General features: G+C 40.4%; 1 protein-coding gene and 1 pseudogene across 1 annotated transcript; both read right to left on the bottom strand.

The window, feature by feature from the left end:
- Window positions 1–434: 434 nt before the first annotated feature.
- LOC139472789 (scavenger receptor class F member 2-like) lies at window positions 435–3634 on the bottom strand. Its single transcript, XM_071255262.1, has 3 exons — window positions 3601–3634; window positions 1984–2922; window positions 435–532 (listed from the first exon to the last, which is right to left on the bottom strand). Exons 1-3 carry the CDS (start codon window positions 3632–3634, stop codon window positions 435–437), a joined length of 1071 nt encoding a protein of 356 aa, XP_071111363.1.
- Window positions 3635–9288: 5654 nt separating this feature from the next.
- LOC139472787 (scavenger receptor class F member 1-like) lies at window positions 9289–12482 on the bottom strand (annotated as a pseudogene).
- Window positions 12483–18588: the final 6106 nt, after the last annotated feature.

Here is an 18588-nt window from a genome sequence, read left to right as displayed (position 1 = left end):
ACATTCCTAAGTGCCTGAAGGCATTATAAAGAATCAGAGAAAATGATGAAGAGTTAACATGCAGTTTGTTTCTGAATATATGTCAAGGTTGTTTGAATAGCCTCAGTTTCAGCAGTAAATATGTAGCCGTATCTGATCATCTTGAAGAAATAGTTTTTGAACCAATTATGATGGCGCTTGCAACTTTGGCGCCATCCTTTGATCCATCTGTGAATGTGCGAATAATGTTTAAAGCGTAACAGGACATATTCCTGCTGATTAATTGGTTTGTATCAGATTCTTTAAAGTTAGTAAGTGTAATATCTACTTGTTGTTTGACTAATTGCAAAGGAGGCGTAAACAGTTATTGGTGGGGTGCAATAATATCTAGTTCAATATGAGCTGCTGTTATATGTCGTAATCTGATCCCAAACAAAGGATGATGTGGTACTATTTCATCTACATAATAAATGGAATGAAAGGTTCATGAGGAGAAGTGTGACAGGAAGCTGCAGGAATCCATTTCCACAACGGCCTGATGTATTCCTCTCATCTGAAACAAAAATGCACTGTTTAAGTTTCATGGACGAGTTGGATCTCAGTTTGATAAATGGAGAAAACCTTTTTCATGTTATTTGATTCAAGGTAGAAAAAGAAGTCCTTGAAATACATATTTTCATGGAACATCTTCAAATCTTTGGCAAATACTTATTGTTTCATTACGACTATAACAGTTCGTAACAATATACATTCACGTGGTACAAATGATCAGTTTCAGGGAGGTTATTCCATATATTACTAGCCAATAATAACTCATGAAGATCCGTGTGAGAATAGGTCTTCAACAACCAAGAGGCGACTAACGAGATCGGGTTGTCGGGTTCGCTAACTTAGTTTCTCAGATGCGTGGATCGATGCTCATGGTATCAATCACTAGATTTTCAGGTCCTGGCTCGATTATTTTCCGATCGGCGTCATGTATCTGGAATATTGCTGTGTGCGGCGTTCAACAACAAACAAACAGATACAACACAGATAGTTAAGTGAGAAAACCTTATGAAGTGTGAACCCTACTGATCAACTTCAATAGAGGCAGGGGCAGTGGGGTAGCCTAGAGGTTAAAACGTCATGCTCAAGACCCGGGTTCGATGCCCAACATGGGCAGAATGTGTGAAGCTCATTTCGTGTTTGCCCTGCCGAGATATTGCTGGAATATTGCTAAAAGCAGCGTGAAAACCAAACTCACTCACTCATTCAATGAAGGAAACTTATTTTATAGATGACGTCAGGTAATGAATTTGTGACGTCATGCACAATCGCAATTAAGCATTATGCTTCATCTGACCAATCAAATCAATAAGCATGTATCGGAAATTTGTTACAGACGATCAGTCTACCCTTATGAGTAATCCATCAAATTATTAACCATGTTTTTGTGAAACTCTAATAAACTTCTTCAGTACAAATTACCTTTTCTGTCGACATGGACTCAAATGTCTGAAACTTACTGAAGCATGGCTACTTTACATCATTTTTCAGAAACTCTATGAAAATAGTAATTTCACTGTCCTAACTATCGAAGCATCTTTCTTATTCGACATGTGATCGCCCCTTTAATTATTAAACTAAGTAAGCCCAGCCACATCTGGATATAGAATCAGGGAGAATCAGGATTCAAACCCTTTGCCAGAGTAGTCTAGCACACCTTAGACAAGGAGGGTCTTTTTTGTCTTAAACATGCGAGGTGTGCAACTGGTGAATACTTACTTGAGAAAAGAAACAAATATCATTATCATAAATCACATCGAAGTATAACTGACTGTGGTCTGGGTTGTGACTAGCTTCAATAGACTAACAATAATTAATAGACTGGAGATGTGTTCATTTTATTGATGGTCACGTGATATGTACTACATGTATGTAGCTGTACATTCAATAGCATTTGATTTTAAATGATAACGTTGGCTTTGATGGCTACAATTTCTCAATGACATAGAAACTCACCTGTATGTACAGCATAACCATGGCTGGGAAGTCCATTTGTATTGTTTGAACAAAGTGTGACACAAACGTCATCACATCGCCCGTCTTTATTCATCATTTCGCACCTGCCACAATCAGTCCCACAATGGCGTTCACAAGTGTTGCCAAAGTAACCAGGTTGACATGAAAAGCACTTTCCATCCATATCACATGTCCCGTTAGAACACGTGGAACTACAGACTCTGGCGCAGGCAACTCCCCAATAGCCTTGCGAACATCGAGAACAATTTCGAGTCTCTTGTAGACATGCTTTACAGTTGCGAGAACACTTCCGTCGACAGTCAGGAGACATCCATCCGTCCGAACAGCCCTGTCTACAGACTGCAGACTTTATTTGGTGGTCATAAACACAGTCCTGCTCCCTGCAGCGACTGTCACAAGGGCGATCACAGCGATGGCCATGGAAGCCAAAGCGACACCCTTGGGTACATCTACCTCTTTTATCTCGCTCGCATGCGTTTTGATGGCAGCCGCTTGGACACCTTGTGCTACAATCGTCACCAGTCCAACCCTTGAGGCAGCCCTTGTTACAATACCCATCCCAAGAGAAGCAGGAGCTGTCGACACATCCTTCACTGCAGGCTCGCTCACACCTGTCTCCCCACCAACCATCTTTACAATTTTGTAAACAATGTCCCCTCGTTCGGTTACAGTATGCATGCCCGTCATCGTTCTCCCTACAGTGTAAGGGACACTTCGTTGTACAGTTGGAGGTAAAGTAGCCACCCTGGCACTGCAGGCATTGTCCTGAGTCTCTGTGACAGCCACCGTTGTCACAAAAACCAATACAACTGTTGTCACAGCGACTTCCATACCATCCCGACACACATTCAGGGCACGGTGTTTCTTCCGTGGCCCACAGACAGTTGGAATCAGCAGACGAAGGGCATATGAAAACTACTGGAACATAAAATCGTACAATCGAATAAAAGTTTATAATTTATAATTCAGTTTAGGTTTAACCACTTCCATCAGGATTCATCTAAGAACAAAACATTGAAAGACGTATTTAAAAAAATAACAATATTCTCAGATTGTTGAACCGGAATTACTGACATAATTTTAAGTGAACTGTTTCACGGACATCTAGAGCTTGCATTCATATCGGATATGCTCGGTACTATTAGCTACTTGATTGATGTCCCGTGTCAATATGACACAACTATATCAATTTATTCGCAATTATTAGAAGTTCGAGATCAGTGACTTATCTGACAGCGAGTGAGTGAGTGAGTGAGTAAGTGAGTTGGGTTTAACGCCGCTTTTAACATTATTCCAGTTATATCACGGCGTGTCAGCTTAATGTGGGGGGAAAGCCCAAAGTGATGCAGGTCTCAGACGTTTACCACTTCGGTGAAACCCACGAGCACGGGTATGGTGCTGACAAACCAAGAAACATAATTGGGGCGAACCGGGATTCGAACCCACAATCATAGGTTTCTGGCGTGCCCAAGGGACGCAACTCTGCACAGCGAATCGCGGCGCCTCAGACGACTCCATACGTGCCCCCTATCTGACAGCGAGCTGCATGGGACATCATCTAGAATATCTTGATGCAAGGAATGAAGCCATACTCACACAGTAGGAACAGACTCGTTGGCATCATTTTCATCGTTCACATCTGAAGGTGCCTGTTGTGCATACAAATAGTAAGGTGTTACACATTTCGTCATCTGGATCTTTACTTTCCCTGTTGTGAGAGTAGCTATGTGACTGAAATAATGTTTTTTAACCCCCCAACTTCTGGGAGATCCTATTCAAAAGAAAAGAGTAAATAAACATTGGAAAATAACAGTTCAGTGTTGATGGATCACTATTAAATAGTGATGATACCTGCTGTTCGCGGAAAGGTAAGATGTGTGTGTGTGTGTGTGTGTGTGTGTGTGAGTGAGTGAGTGAGTGAGTGAGTGAGTGAGTGAGTGAGTGAGTGAGTGAGTGAGTGAGTGAGTGAGTGAGTGAGTGAGTGAGTGAGTGAGTGAGTGAGTGAGTGAGTGAGTGAGTGAGTGAGTGAGTGAGTGTGTGTGTGTGTGTGTGTGTGTGTGTGTGTGTGTGTGTGTGTGTGTGTGTGTGTGTTCCTGTTCCTGTTCCTGTTCCTGTACCAGTCCAGACGAATGCTGATTTTAAAGTGTTGTTCCACTGATATACCATGCCACAGTTTAACAGGAATACCTCATTCTGTCCACGGGTCGTTTGTTAAAGGGCAAGTCAAGTGTGCACATGAACAAACATGAGAACATGCATTTATGTGTACAAATTAAACTAACTATCAACACTTGTCTCAGTGATGTGACAAATGTGGAACTGCCCTCTACATTTCCCTTATACAGCAATTTGAACATTTACTGAGGCCGTGAAAGCTGAAACCCGGATCAAACAACTTCTGAGTAAGAGTTGTCTGACGCTATTTCAAATCTTCGTAGACAGAGCATGCTGGATGAAAGTTAAATTGGTAAGTTTAACTAGTAGTAATCCCTCTTGTCATACAGTCTTGTGGATACACTTGGGACAATGTGTTGTTACTGCTGGTAATGTGAAATCACCCCTCTTTTTATACAGCTTTGTGCATGTATTATTGTCTGTCGTTATCTTGATGTATAGATCTAAATATGAAATATATGAGGCGGTTTCACTGGTTTCGTTTATTTTTATTTCTGGTGTGTAAATCAGTGGAAAGCATGAAGTGAACTACCCATATTTGAAAGAGACCAGATCATCGATATACAAGGACCTTAGTGAGTGAGTGAGTGAGTTAATGCTTTATATCACATCGGCAATATTTCAGCATGTACCTTAAGCTTAATGTATGACCCACCTTTGCTGTGATGAATTTTTCAAAATAGAAAATACGTTTTCACCTATGGAAATAATCATTTAGCATTATAGACTGATTTAGAATGGTCTCAATTAGGCTGATTGTAAATCCAACTAAATTGGGTTTGAGAGGGTAAAGCTCAAGATTTCGATGCAGTCAAATGACACTGCTTACTTCCCGGTCTAGTGGATAGAGCGTCTTCAGGGCCAAGGAAGGTCTGTGGTTGCAAACACTTCCACTGAGGTGGAAAGATGGTACTTGTTACTCTGGTTTCTCCCCGTTCTAGTGGATAGATCGTCTACAGGGCAAAAGGAAGGTCTGTGGTTGCACACACTTCCACTGAGGTGGAAAGATGGTACTTGTTACTCTGCTTGGCACTCGGCATTAAGGGAATAAAACAAGGTCCGGTCGGTTTTGTCTGAGTTGGTGTCCATGGTAAACTGTGACATTGTATCTAAATGGGCAGGCACTATAACATTAGTCCAAACTGATATTAGGAGACACACACACACACACGTCAATGCACGTCTTAAAAGAAGTGCAATTATTTTTAAACCCTTTTTCATATCAACTCACAAGGGAACTTTACGAATTAGAACTTACCTGCATCAGACGTGTCTTCCTGTATGTGACTTGTCCGCACCTGGAACCTTATACCTTAAACCCTGCACCAAAAATTGTATAGATTATTACAATAATGTGGCCAAATACACATTAACTCATTTAATAAAAAGATAGCCGAAATTGTTGTTGTTAGATAGTCTGAAGATCTTATAGGTTTTTTTTAGAATTGTGGAACATAATCTGAATAACAAACCAGCTGTTGGTTAGTTTTGTTTCTTCATTCGCTCATCAAAGAAGGAATGGACCATCCAGAGAACCAGCCAAACCTGGGTCACACCTGTCCATGCACGGAACGTTATACCTGAAAACCTGCAACATATATACAGTGTATTTTTTATATATTGACAAATATCTAATTATAATAATGACATGCCTAAACAAAAGTAGAATCTTCGGGGAATCACACACGTGTGATAAATAGCTTGCTGGCCTGATTTGCCGACAAGATTGACAGGTGACACGCACACAATTGTTGTTTTTGTTCTAAGGTTCAGTAACAAAATACATCCCCGGGAAATGCTGACACGCTTCTTAGAAAGGCTCTAGAGTTACATCTGAGATGAGTGCAGACGTCAAATTGTATATTTGTGTCACGGATTTCCAATAACAACCATTGCTTTCCGAGAAATTGTTCAGTCAAGTGTAGAGCTGACGTAAGTCCTCTTCAATCGTAGCATACTTGACTGGGATGTAGGGGAATTACCCCTTGACATCACACTGTTGTATAAGAAGGGGGATTGTCAAAGGGAGCTGTAATAAAATAAAAACGACTTTCAGTTCTAAATTTTACACAATAAAAACGGTCTAATGGTGGTATTTTCATATAGGGTACGATGGGTTGCGTTCGCGTGTCACGCCCGGGTTCGATTCCAACTTATGTACAATGAGTGAAACCCATTTCTGGTTGTTTGTTTCTGCCCGTATTATTGATGACATATTGCTCAAAGGGAGTACTCATAATCATATGTAGTGGATTCCTTTAAATTCAGAAGATATCAGGGAAAGTACAAGTTTTTTTCCCCTGAATCGCGCTGCAGCATGTCGGTAATAGGGTGTGTGTGTTTGGTAGTGAGTAAGTGAGTGAGTGAGTGAGTGAGTGAGTGAGTGAGTGAGTGAGTGAGTGAGTGAGTGAGTGAGTGAGTGAGTGAGTGAGTGGGTGGGTGGGTGGGTGGGTGGGTGGGTGAGTGAGTGAGTGAGTGAGTGAGTGAGTGAGTGAGTGAGTGAGTGAGTGCGTGCGTGCGTGCGTGCGTGCGTGGGTGGGTGGGTGGGTGGGTGGGTGGGTGGGTGAGTGAGTGAGTGAGTGAGTGAGTGAGTGAGTGAGTCTTCAATATCTGTCCCTGGTGAACCAGGTGTAACTGCACAAGCACAGCTGGCCTAGATGTACCTGCAATACAAATGTGTTAGACCGGATGGGCGTACAACACATTTTCTGGTTATGATCAACTTTTGGCATTTTTTCAGGTACGTTTTCTTTATGTTCCTACGTTTCTTTGTCAAGCGAATTAGGGTGCGCTTGTTGCAATTATCATGTGGCTTGGTTAACTGTTAACGTAACATATACCCGTGCCATCAGCAACATATTCAATTGTCCTTACAGAAGACTGTGACATATGACATCGTGTGCTCTCTCATTCACCCATGTAAACAAACATGTTTGACATAGTGCTCTATAAACATATAGACGCGCATTCCGCTGTTTCATTTCAGAAAAAAATATCATTTCTCTTGAATATGAGCATATAAAACGTTCCAAATGATGCACTATTTCAACTATGGAAGTGTTGGTCATATACCTGATTTAGTCAAATTTAATACATCGAAAACGAAAATATATTCAGAATAACTAAAAACTGTCCACGTTAAGATTCGGTAGAGTAGGTCACCACTATCCGGTGTCTGTCCTATGAGGTGACGAGAATGGGATCGTGTGGTCACGCTCTGTGATTTGGCACACTGATGCCGTTCATAATGGTCAGTTGCCAGTGTGTATAACATGTATCGTAGGTTAGGGTCGGCCTTAGTAACGGCGACGGCGGGGATATAGTGAGGTTAAATGTCGCCTTCAAGATTATTGCACTCACAATTATTGCTAGGTGCGTACATGTGTGTCATGTTCGTTGTAGTGTGTATGTTGTGTTTGGCCCTGTGTGCACACACATGTCCACACATACAAACACACACACGCCAACACATACAAACACACTTACGCACACACACAGTCACACACATAGAGTCACACATACACTGTATGTGAACGTGCTGTGAAAACTGATAGCAGTCATAATTAATCATATGTAATGGACCGTCCTTTAGCAGATATTTCCTATGATCATCAACATCAACACCATCATCTCAACATTCACACCTTTTCTTTCAAATATTTCAGCACAACTATCCCCTGATACTGCTATAACGATACAGTTTGACTGCATGATAAACGTCATCACTTGTGTCTGGTAAGTTACCAAAGTAAACTTGAATAGAATGATTCACAGTGGAGGACTTGTTGCAAATGTTGATGGGTCAACAACCACGTGTAAAGGGGGCGAGCCAGACATCGGCAGCAAACAGATCAGCTAATCTTCACCCGCAGTCAATTCATATACAGTCAAACGTCGTTTGTTGTGTCGAACGTGTGGTTGTCTCGTAGAAAATAAAAACTTGGTCCCTGCGTATTCATAATTTTCGTTTTTGTCGTAGCTTTGGATATCACACAATATTTACAAAGGTTGGTTCAATTTCGACACAACCGTGTTGAACTGTACTACCCTTTGGTACTATGTCATATCTATCGACCTGAATGTCAAGGTTCTATCACATTACATCACACCAGGCGACAGTCAACAAGTGAGCTATGCAGAAAATGAACTCTATGCTTTGTTGCATGTCGATTCCCAATTTTAAACAATATATCAACCCGAAAATCTGTACGGAAAAGAATTAAGAGTGAAAGCAACAAATAAACAACAAATGGTGTGCAATCAATAGATGTATTACAAAATTCTCTAGGTTTAAAAATCAATACAAATTACTGCACGTTAATTACAATGGCAATACACAACAGACGGGAAGTACAATAATCATATTATAATAGCAGTGGTCAGTATCAAACACAAAAACGGTTCTTATAGCTAAAAGTGATAATATTATTAGATTCACCCAGCAGAGACAGTGGTCAAGCTTGCGAGATAGCAGAGGATGGGAATCCAGGGTGAAAAGGGATCTTAACGGATGATTCGAGTTCCTAAGTGCCTGAAGGCATTACAAAGAATCAGAGAAAATGATGAAAAATTAACATGTAGTTTGTTTCTGAATATATGTCAAGGTTGTTTGAATAGCCTTAGCTTCAGCAGTAAGTATGTAGCCGTATCTGGTAAGCTTGAAGAAATAGTTTTTGAACCAATGATGGTGGTGCTTGCACCTTTGGCGCCATCCTTGGATCCATCTGTGAAGATGGAGTGGTGAGAATTATGTTTAGAGTGTACCTGGACATATTCTTGGTGAAGGATTAACTGGTTTGTATCAGATTTTTTTTAAATTAGTAAGTGTAATGTCTACTTCTGGTTCGACTAATTGCAAAGGAGGCGTAAACAGTTATCGGTAGGGTGCAATAATATCAAGGTCAATATTCGCTGCTGTTATATGTCGTTATCTGATCCCCAACAAAGGACGGTGTCGTATTGTCATCATGGAATGATTGGGGCTTATTCTTGTCCGTCATGTCCATGCAGTTTGAATATTGTTCGACCATAAAGATCAAACAGACGACCCACATATTTTTCTGATGGTCAATGTCACCTCAAAGGGGCCATCTCTGATGCATCACAATTTCATCTACGTAATAAATGGAATGAAAGGTTCATGAGGAGAAGTGTGACAGGAAGCTGCAGGAATCCATTTCCACAACGGCCTGATGTATTCCTCTCATCTGAAACAAAAAATGCACTGTTTAAGTATCATAGTCGAGTTGGATCTCAGTTTGATAAATGGCGAAAACCTTTTTCATTTTATTGGATGCGAGGTAGAAAAAGAAGTCCTTGAAATACATATTGCCATGTAACATCTTCAAATCTTTGGCAAATGCTTATTAGTTTCATTATGACTATGTCAGTCGTAAGAGTGCACATGATCACGTGGTACACATGATCAGTTTCAGGGAGCTTATTCCATATGTCACTTGCCAAAAATAACCCTTGAAGATCCGTGTTGGAATAGGTCTTCAACAACCAAACTCGTCGTAAGAGGCGACTAAAGGGATTGGGTTGTCATTTCCACTGACTTAGTTGATGCATGGCATAGTATCTCAGATGCATGGATCAATTCTCATGATATCAATCACTAGATTTTTTGGTCCAGACTCATTCAGCATAGACATGTTAAGTGAGAAAACCTTATGAATGTCAACCCTACTGATAAACTTCAAGGAAGGCAGGAGCGGTGGGGAAGCCTAGTGGTTAAAGGGTCACGCTGAAGACCCGGGTTCGATTCCCAACATGACACAATGTGTGAAGGCTATTTCTTGTGTCCCCCGCCGTGATATTGCTTGAATATTGCTAAAAGCGACGTAAAACCATACTCAATCACTCACTCAATGAAGGCAAGCTATTGTTAAGGTTGCGTCAGGTAATGAATTTGTAACGTCATGCACAATCAATGACGCCATGTATTTTCTCAGCAATTAAGCATTATGCTTCAACTGATCAATCAAATCAATGAGCATGTATAGGTGATTTGTAACAGACGATCATTCTACCTTTATTAGTAATATATCAAATTATGAACCATGTTTTCGTGAAACACTAATTAACTTCTCCAGTATAATATTACCTTTTCTTATGGATATGGACTCAAAAGTCCACTTACTAAAGCATGGCTACTTTACATCATTTTTCAGAAACTCTGTGAAGATAGTAATTTCACTGTTCTAACTGTCGAAGCATCTTTCTTATTCTACACGTGATCGCCCCTGTAATTATTAAACTAAGTAAGCCCAGCCACCTCTAGAAAGAGAATCAGGGAGAATTAGGATTCAAACCCTTTGCCATAGAAGTCTAAAACACCTTAGACAAGGCGAGCCTTTATTTGTCTTAAACATGCGAGGGGGCCACTGTTGAACACTCATTTGAGAAAAACGATTAACAATCACATCAAAGTATAACTGACTGTGGCTTTGGATGTGACTGGCTTCAACAGAATATCAATAATTAATAGAATGGAGACGTGTTCATTTTATTGAAGTGGATGGTCACCTAATATATACTACATGTATGAAGCCGAGCAAACGTTCAATAGCATTTTAGTTTAAATCATAACTTTGGCTTTGATGGCTACAATTTCTCAATGACATAGAAACTCACCTGTATGTACAGCAAAACCAGGTCCGGGAATTGCATATGTATTGTTTGAACAAAGTGTCACACAAACGTCATCACATCGCCCGTCTTTATTCATCATTTCGCACCTTGCACAATCAGTCCCACAATGGCGTTCACAAGTGTTGCCAAAGTAACCAGGTTGACATGCAAAGCACTTTCCATCCATATCACATGTCCCCTGAGAACACGTGGAACTACACTCACTGGCGCAGTCAACTCCCCAGTAGCCTTGCGTACATCGATAACAATTTCGAGACTCTTGCAGACATGCTTCACAGTTGCGAGAACACTTCCCTTGACAGTCAGGAGACATCCATCCGTCCACACAGCCCTGTCTACAGACTGCAGACTTTATGTTGTGGTCGTAAACACAGTCCTGCTCTCTACAGCGACTATCACAGGGCTGATCACAGCGATGGCCGTGGAAGCCAAGGCAACACCCTTGGGTACATCTACCTCTTTTATCTCGCTCGCATGCGTTTTGATGGCAGCCGCTTGGACACCTTGTGCCACAATCGTCACCAGTCCAACCCTGGAGGCAGCCCTTGTTACAATACCCATCCCAGGATAAGCAGGAGTTATCCACACACCCTTCACTGCAGGCTCGCTCACACCTGTCTCCCCACCAACCATCTTTACAATATTGTGAACAATGTCCCGTCGTTCGGTTACAGTATGCATGCCCGTCATCGTTCTCCCTACAGTGTAAGGGACACTTCGTTGTACAGGTGGAGGTAAAGTAGCCACCCTGGCTTTGCAGGCATTGTCCTGAGTCCCTGTGGCAGCCACCATTGTCACAAAAACCAATACAACTGTTGTCACAGCTGCTTCCATACCATCCCCGCACACATACAGGGCACGGTGTTTCTTCCGTGGCTCACAGACAGTTGGAATCAGCAGACGAAGGGCATATGAAAACTACTTGAACATAAAATCGTACAATCGAATAAAAGTTTATAATTTATTATTCAGTTTAGGTTTAACCACTTCCATCAGGATTCATCTAAGAACAAAACATTGAAAGACGTATTTAAAAATTTAACAATATCCTCAGATTGTTGAACCGGAATTACTGACATAATTTTGTGCGGTATGGTCGCAAGTGAACTGTTTCACGAACATCTAGAGCTTGCATTCATATCGGATATGCTCGGTACTTGATTGATGTCCCGTGTCAATATGACACAACTATTTCAATTTATTCGCAATTATTAGAGGTTCCAGATCAGTGACTTATCTGACAGCGAGTAAGTGAGTGAGTGAGTGAGTGAGTGAGTGAGTTGGGTTTAACGCCGCTTTTAACAATATTCCAGTTATATCACGGCGTGTCAGCTTTATGTGGGAGGAAAGCCCGAAGTGATGCAGGTCTCAGACGTCTACCACTTCGGTGAAACCCACGAGCACGGGTATGGTGCTGACAAACCAAGAAACATAATTGGGGCGAACCGTGATTCGAACCCACAATCATAGGTTTCTGGCGTGCCCAAGGGACGCAACTCTGCACAGCGAATCGCGGCGCCTCAGACGACTGGGCCATCCGTGCCCACTATCTGACAGCGAGCTGCATGGGACATCATCTGGAATATCTTGATGCAAGGAATGAAGCCATACTCACATAGTAGGAACAGACTCGTTGTCATCATTTTCATCGTTCACATCTGAAGGTGCCTGTTGTGCATACAAATAGTAAGGTGTTACACATTTCGTCATCTGGATCTTTACTTGTGAGAGTAGCTATGTGACTGAAATAATGTATTTTAAGTCCCCAACTTCTGGGAGATCCTATTCAAAAGAAAAGAGTAAATAAACATTGGAAACTAACAGTTCAGTGTTGATGGATCACTATTAAATAGTGATGATACCTGCTGTTCGCGGAAAGGTAAGGTGTGTGTGTGTGTGTGTGTGTGTGTGTGTGTGTGTGTGTGTGTGTGTGTGTGTGTGTGTGTGAGTGTGTGTGTGTGTGTGTGTGTGTGTGTGTGTGTGTGTGTGTGTGTGTGTGTGTGTGTGTGTGTGTGTGTGTGTGTGTGTGTGTGTGTGTTCCTGTTCCTGTTCCTGTACCAGTCCAGATGAATGCTGATTTTAAAGTGTTGTTCCACTGATATACCATGCCGCAGTTTCACAGGAATACCTCATTCTGTCCTCGGGTCGTTCGTTAAAGGGCAAGTCAAGTGTGCACATGAACAAACATGAGAACATGCATTTATGTGTACAAATTAAACTAATTATCAACACTTGTCTCAGTGATGTGACAAATGTGGAACTGCCCTCTACATTTCCCTTATACAGCAGTTTGAACATTTACTGAGGCCGTGAAAGCTGAAACCCGGATCAATCAACTTCTGAGTAAAAGTTGTCTGACGCTATTTCAAATCTTCGTAGACAGAGCATGCTGGATGAAAGTTAGATTGGTAAGTTTAACTAGTAGTAATCCCTCTTGTCATACAGTCTTGTGGATACTGAAATGTGAAATCACCCCTCTTTTTATACAGCTTTGTGCATGTATTATTGGCTGTCGTTATCTTGATGTATAGATCTAAATATGAAATATATGAGGCGGTTTCACTGGTCTCGTTTATTTCTATTTCTGGTGTGTAAATCAGTGGAAAGCATGAAGTGAACTACCCATATTTGAAAGAGACCAGATCATCGATATACATGGACCTTAGTGAGTGAGTGAGTGAGTGAGTTAATGCTTTATATCACATCGGCAATATTTAAGCATGTACCTTAAGCTTAATGCATGACCCACCTTTGTTGTGATGAATTTTTCAAAATAGAAAATATATGGAAATAATCATTTAGCATTATAGACTGATTTAGAATGGTCTCATTTAGGCTGATTGTGAATCCAACTACATTGGGTTTGAGAGGGTAAAGCTCAAGATTTCGATGCAGTCAAATGACACTGCTTACTTCCCGGTCTAGTGGATAGAGCGTCTCCAGGGCCAAGGAAGGTCTGTGGTTGCAAACACTTCCACTGAGGTGGAAAGATGGTACTTGTTACTCTGGTTTCTCCCCGTTCTAGTGGATAGATCGTCTACAGGGCAAAAGGAAGGTCTGTGGTTGCACACACTTCCACTGAGGTGGGAAGATGGTACTTGTTACTCTGCTTGGCACTCGGCATTAAGGGAAAAAACAAGGTCCGGTCGGTTTTGTCTGAGTTGGTGTCCATGGTAAACTGTGACATTGTATCTAAATGGGCAAGCACTATAACATTAGTCCAAACTGATATTAGAAGACACACACACGTCAATGCACGTCTTAAAAGAAGTGCAATGATTTTTAAACCCCTTTTCATATCAACTCACAAGGGAACTTTACACATTAGAATTTACCTGCATCAAACGTGTCTTCCTGTATGTGACTTGTCCGCACCTGGAACCTTATACCTTAAACCCTGCACCAAAAACTGTATAGATTATTACAATAATGTGGCCAAATACACATTAACTCATTTAATATAAAGATAGCCGAAATTGTTGTTGTTGTTAGATAGTCTGAATATATGGTTTTTTTTTAGAATTGTGGAACATAATCTGAATAACAAACCAGCTGTTGGTTAGTTTTGTTTCTTCATTCGCTCATCAAAGAAGGAATGAACCATCCAGAGAACCAGCCAAACCTGAATCCCACCTGTCCATGCACGGAACGTTATACCTGAAAACCTGCAACATATATACAGTGTATTTTTTAAATATTGACAAATATCTAATTATAATAATGACATGCCTAAACCAAAGTAGAATTTTCGGGGAATCCACACGTGTGATAAATAGCTCGCTAGCCTGATTTGCCGACAAGATTGACAGGTGACACGCACACAATTGTTGTTTTTGTTCTAAGGTTCAGTAACAAAATACATCCCCGGGAAATGTTGACACGCTTCTTAGAAAGGCTCTAGAGTTACATCTGAGATGAGTGCAGACGTCAAATTGTATATTTGTGTCACGGATTTCCAATAACAACCATTGCTTTCCGAGAAATTGTTCAGTCAAGTGTAGAGCTGACGTAAGTCCTCTTCAATCGTAGCATACTTGACTGGGATATAGGGGGATTACCCCTTGACATCACACTGTTGTATAAGAAGGGGGATTGTCAAAGGGAGCTGTAATAAAATAAAAACGACTTTCAGTTCTAAATTTTACACAATAAAAACGGTCTAATAGTGGTATGTTCATATAGGGTACGATGGGTTGCGTTCGCGAGTCACGCCCGGGTTCGATTCCAACTTATGTACAATGAGTGAAACCCATTTCTGGTTGTTTGTTTCTGCCCGTATTATTGATGAAATATTGCTAAAAGGGAGTACTCATAATCATATGTAGTGGATTCCTTTACATTCACAAGATATCATGGAAAGTGCAAGTTTTTTTTCCTGAATCGCACTGCAGCATGTCGGTAATAGGGTGTGTGTGTTTGTGAGTGAGTGAGTGAGTGAGTGAGTGAGTGAGTGAGTTAAAATTTTACGTCACATCGGCAATATTTCAGCCATATAGTGACGAGAACATCAATACAATTTAAACTTAGATAAATAAAAACCTGTCAACGACGGACAGTATAATAACTAGACTATCACAGTTTAGAAGTAAAACTAGTTGCGAACAATTAAAAGAATAATCCATGATTCGACAATACATCATAAAAACGGGCTATAGATCACCAGCAACCAAAGTTAGGCCACCATACTAGGGACCGTGGGGACTTACGATACTTCTGCTACCTACACGGTTCCCCAGCAGGATTTACACCATCACATCAGCTACTGGCGATTGTAGGCAATTTTAGCCACTATGTAAAATCAACAAATATTCTGCGATTAAAAATTACGGTAGGAATAACAAACAGAATGATTGGGTCTTATGATACCCTCTCAGGAGGACAATAATTTTACCCTACTTCAACCCCCTTCGAGGGCACAGCCACAAACAATCTAGGATAATACTTATACACTACCATTTCGTAAAACAAGAACTATGTACATCAAAATTTATCAATTAATTCTATGTCTTTTAAAAAACTTATTACTAAATGAGAACTTAGATTAAAAAGATCCTTTATGGATGAAACTTTGAAATATTGATCCCTTGTAATGGCAAAATCAATAAAGTCAAGCAGTACGTGCTTGACTGTGATTCTCTCATTACAAGGGATACAAAATGGAGGATCCTCACCTTTTAATAAATATTCATTTGTATACCTTGAATGGCCAATACGACATCGTCGTAAAATGACCTCTTCAAATCTGGACTGACAACCCAAGTAGGTGTAACCGATATTTGGCTTAATTTGATGTAATTTATTGATACCTACTTGGGTGTCCCACTTCTTTTGCATAAGATCTCTGATGTAACATCTGATCACAGGTTTGTAATCACTGTATGGAATTAGAAGTGGTGTCACAGATTTGTTGAGCGCTGCTTTAGCTGCAGCATCAGCCATTGTGTTGCCTTTTATGCCCACATGACTAGGGAACCAACAAAAGACGATGTCGTATTGGCCAGTTAAAAGATCATTATAAAGTTCTAAAATGTTTAAAATAATTGGATGATTAGAAGAGACGTTTTTCAGTGCCTGAAGGCAAGATAGAGAACCAGAAAAGATTATAAATTGTTTACATGCAGACTGTTTCTGAATGTATAACAAGGCTGTAAGGATAGCATTGGCCTCAGCAGTGAAAATAGAGCTATTGTCTGGTATTCTAGATGATAAATGTTTTGATCCAACGACAGCGGCACTGGCTACTTTGCCACCGTCCTTGGATCCATCAGTAAAGATTGAACGGCGTGTATCGTATTTAGATCTTAATTGTAAATATTCTTGTTGATATACTAGTTGATTAGTGTCAGATTTGATCAAACGAGTGAGGGAAATGTCTACCTCCGGCCTCACCAACTGCCAGGGAGGAGAAGACAAAAGACGGTAAGGAGAGATAATATTCAGATTTAGATTGGCAGCATGAAAATGAGTTTTGATCCGAATTCCAAGTGGTGGAACCAGCTTTGTTTTCTTCTGAAACAGCTCTTCATATAGGGGATGAAAAACGGAATCATAAGCAGGATTGGAGGGATTGGAACGTAATTTAGTAACATACTGGAGAGACAATTTAATAGGGCGTTGTTTCAGAGAGGGTTCATCAGCCTCGACATAGAGGCTGTCAACAGGAGAAGTTCTAAATGCACCAAGGCACAGTCTAAGTCCTTGATGGTGGATTGAATCTAGCTGCTTTAAATTACTCTTGCAAGCTCTAGCATAAACAATGGAACCATAGTCCAACTTAGAGCGAATTAAAGATCTATATAAGTGAAGAAGGGTTTTCTGATCCCCTCCCCACTTTGAATTTGAGACAACCTTCAATAAATCTAGTGCCTTCAGGCATTTAGTCTTTAAATATCTGATATGTGGCAGAAACGTGAAATGGTAGTCGAAAATCAATCCAAGAAATTTGGCCTCTTTGACAACCTTAATTGGAGTACTATCTAAAGAGAGCTCTGGGTCTTTATGGGTTTTATATTTCCGACAGAAATGTATACAATTTGTCTTTGTCTGTGAGAACTTAAATCCATTCTCAAGACACCATTTATTAATTTTATTAAGACACAACTGTAACTGTCTTTCAATGGTTCGCATATTTTTACCACGACATGAAATATTAAAATCATCCACAAACAATGACCCATCAATTGAGTCATTTAAAACTTTAGATAAACTATTTATTTTTACACTAAACAATGTGACAGACAAAATACTGCCCTGTGGAACCCCCTGATCCTGATAATAATGATCAGACAGGGTTGATCCAACACGAACTTGAAATTGTCTATCAGTTAAAAACTGTGATACGAATTGAGGCAAGCGGCCTCTTAAACCAAAGTCATGTAAATCTTTTAAAATGCCATGCTTCCAAGTGGTATCATAAGCTTTTTCGAGATCGAAAAAGAGAGATACAGCATGTTGTTTATTCACAAAAGCATTTTTAATAAATGATTCTAAACGAACCAAATAAAGTTGATAATGTATATTATCAGCTCCCGTCGCAGTATCATGGGCTTGGTCAAGTGCAGTATGAAGCTCATGTATGGAAAAGATTTTGTTATAATCTTCCCCATTGTCTGATTTAAAGTTTATAGTGTTCTTTTCTTGCTGTTTTTGGTATTTTTGAAATTTTGGGACATAGTTAGAAGAAGAAGAATGTTGAGCGAGGGTTTCTCCAAGCTTATTGGCAATATCAGATTTGTCAGTTAATAGCTCGTCTCCATCCTTAAGATGATGGATGCTAGATTTTGAACCTTTACCTTTAATTTTCTGGATCATATTCCATACCTTAGACATGGGCGTACGAGAATTTATCTTGGAAACATAATTTTGCCAAGATTGGCGTTTATTTAGTTTAAACGTACGCCTGGCTTTAGCATTTAAAATTTAAAATTCATTCAAATTATGTACCATGGGATGGCGACGGAAGTAGTGTTCAGCCTTTTTCCATGCCTTCCTAGCTTGTTTGCAGTCATCGTTAAACCATGGCTTCCGAATGTTGTTTAATTCATCAGAAAATAACTGAACAGGGTCAGTAGCATCACGAAACAGATCAGGTTGTAACTTTTTGGATGCAAGTATTTCGAATAAAGGCCAGTTAGCCTTAGTAAAGTTCCATCTTGTTGAAGGAGGAACATCGGAAGGTAAGACGGGTTTTAAAATGGTTGGGAAATGATCATTTCCACAGAGGTCTTCATGGACGGACCATTCAAATTCGTTTAA

Source organism: Haliotis cracherodii, unplaced genomic scaffold (assembly GCF_022045235.1).
Source record: "Haliotis cracherodii isolate W230 unplaced genomic scaffold, xgHalCrac1.p SCAF_25, whole genome shotgun sequence".
NCBI classification, from domain to species: domain Eukaryota; kingdom Metazoa; phylum Mollusca; class Gastropoda; order Lepetellida; family Haliotidae; genus Haliotis; species Haliotis cracherodii.
The sequence above is the reverse complement of the archived record's forward strand: the minus strand, read 5'-3'. Positions and strand labels throughout refer to the sequence as shown.

What these genes read in the sequence shown, in the direction of transcription:
- LOC139472789 (XM_071255262.1), bottom strand. Translation starts at nt 3,634, where the DNA reads ATGAAAATGATGCCAACGAGTCTGTTCCTACTGT. An exon ending in AACGAGTCTGTTCCTACTGT is followed by an intron (nt 2,923 to 3,600) that starts GTGAGTATGGCT and finishes TTTATGTTCCAG; the next exon opens with TAGTTTTCATATGCCCTTCG. An exon ending in TGGTTATGCTGTACATACAG is followed by an intron (nt 533 to 1,983) that starts GTGAGTTTCTAT and finishes TTTTTGTTTCAG; the next exon opens with ATGAGAGGAATACATCAGGC.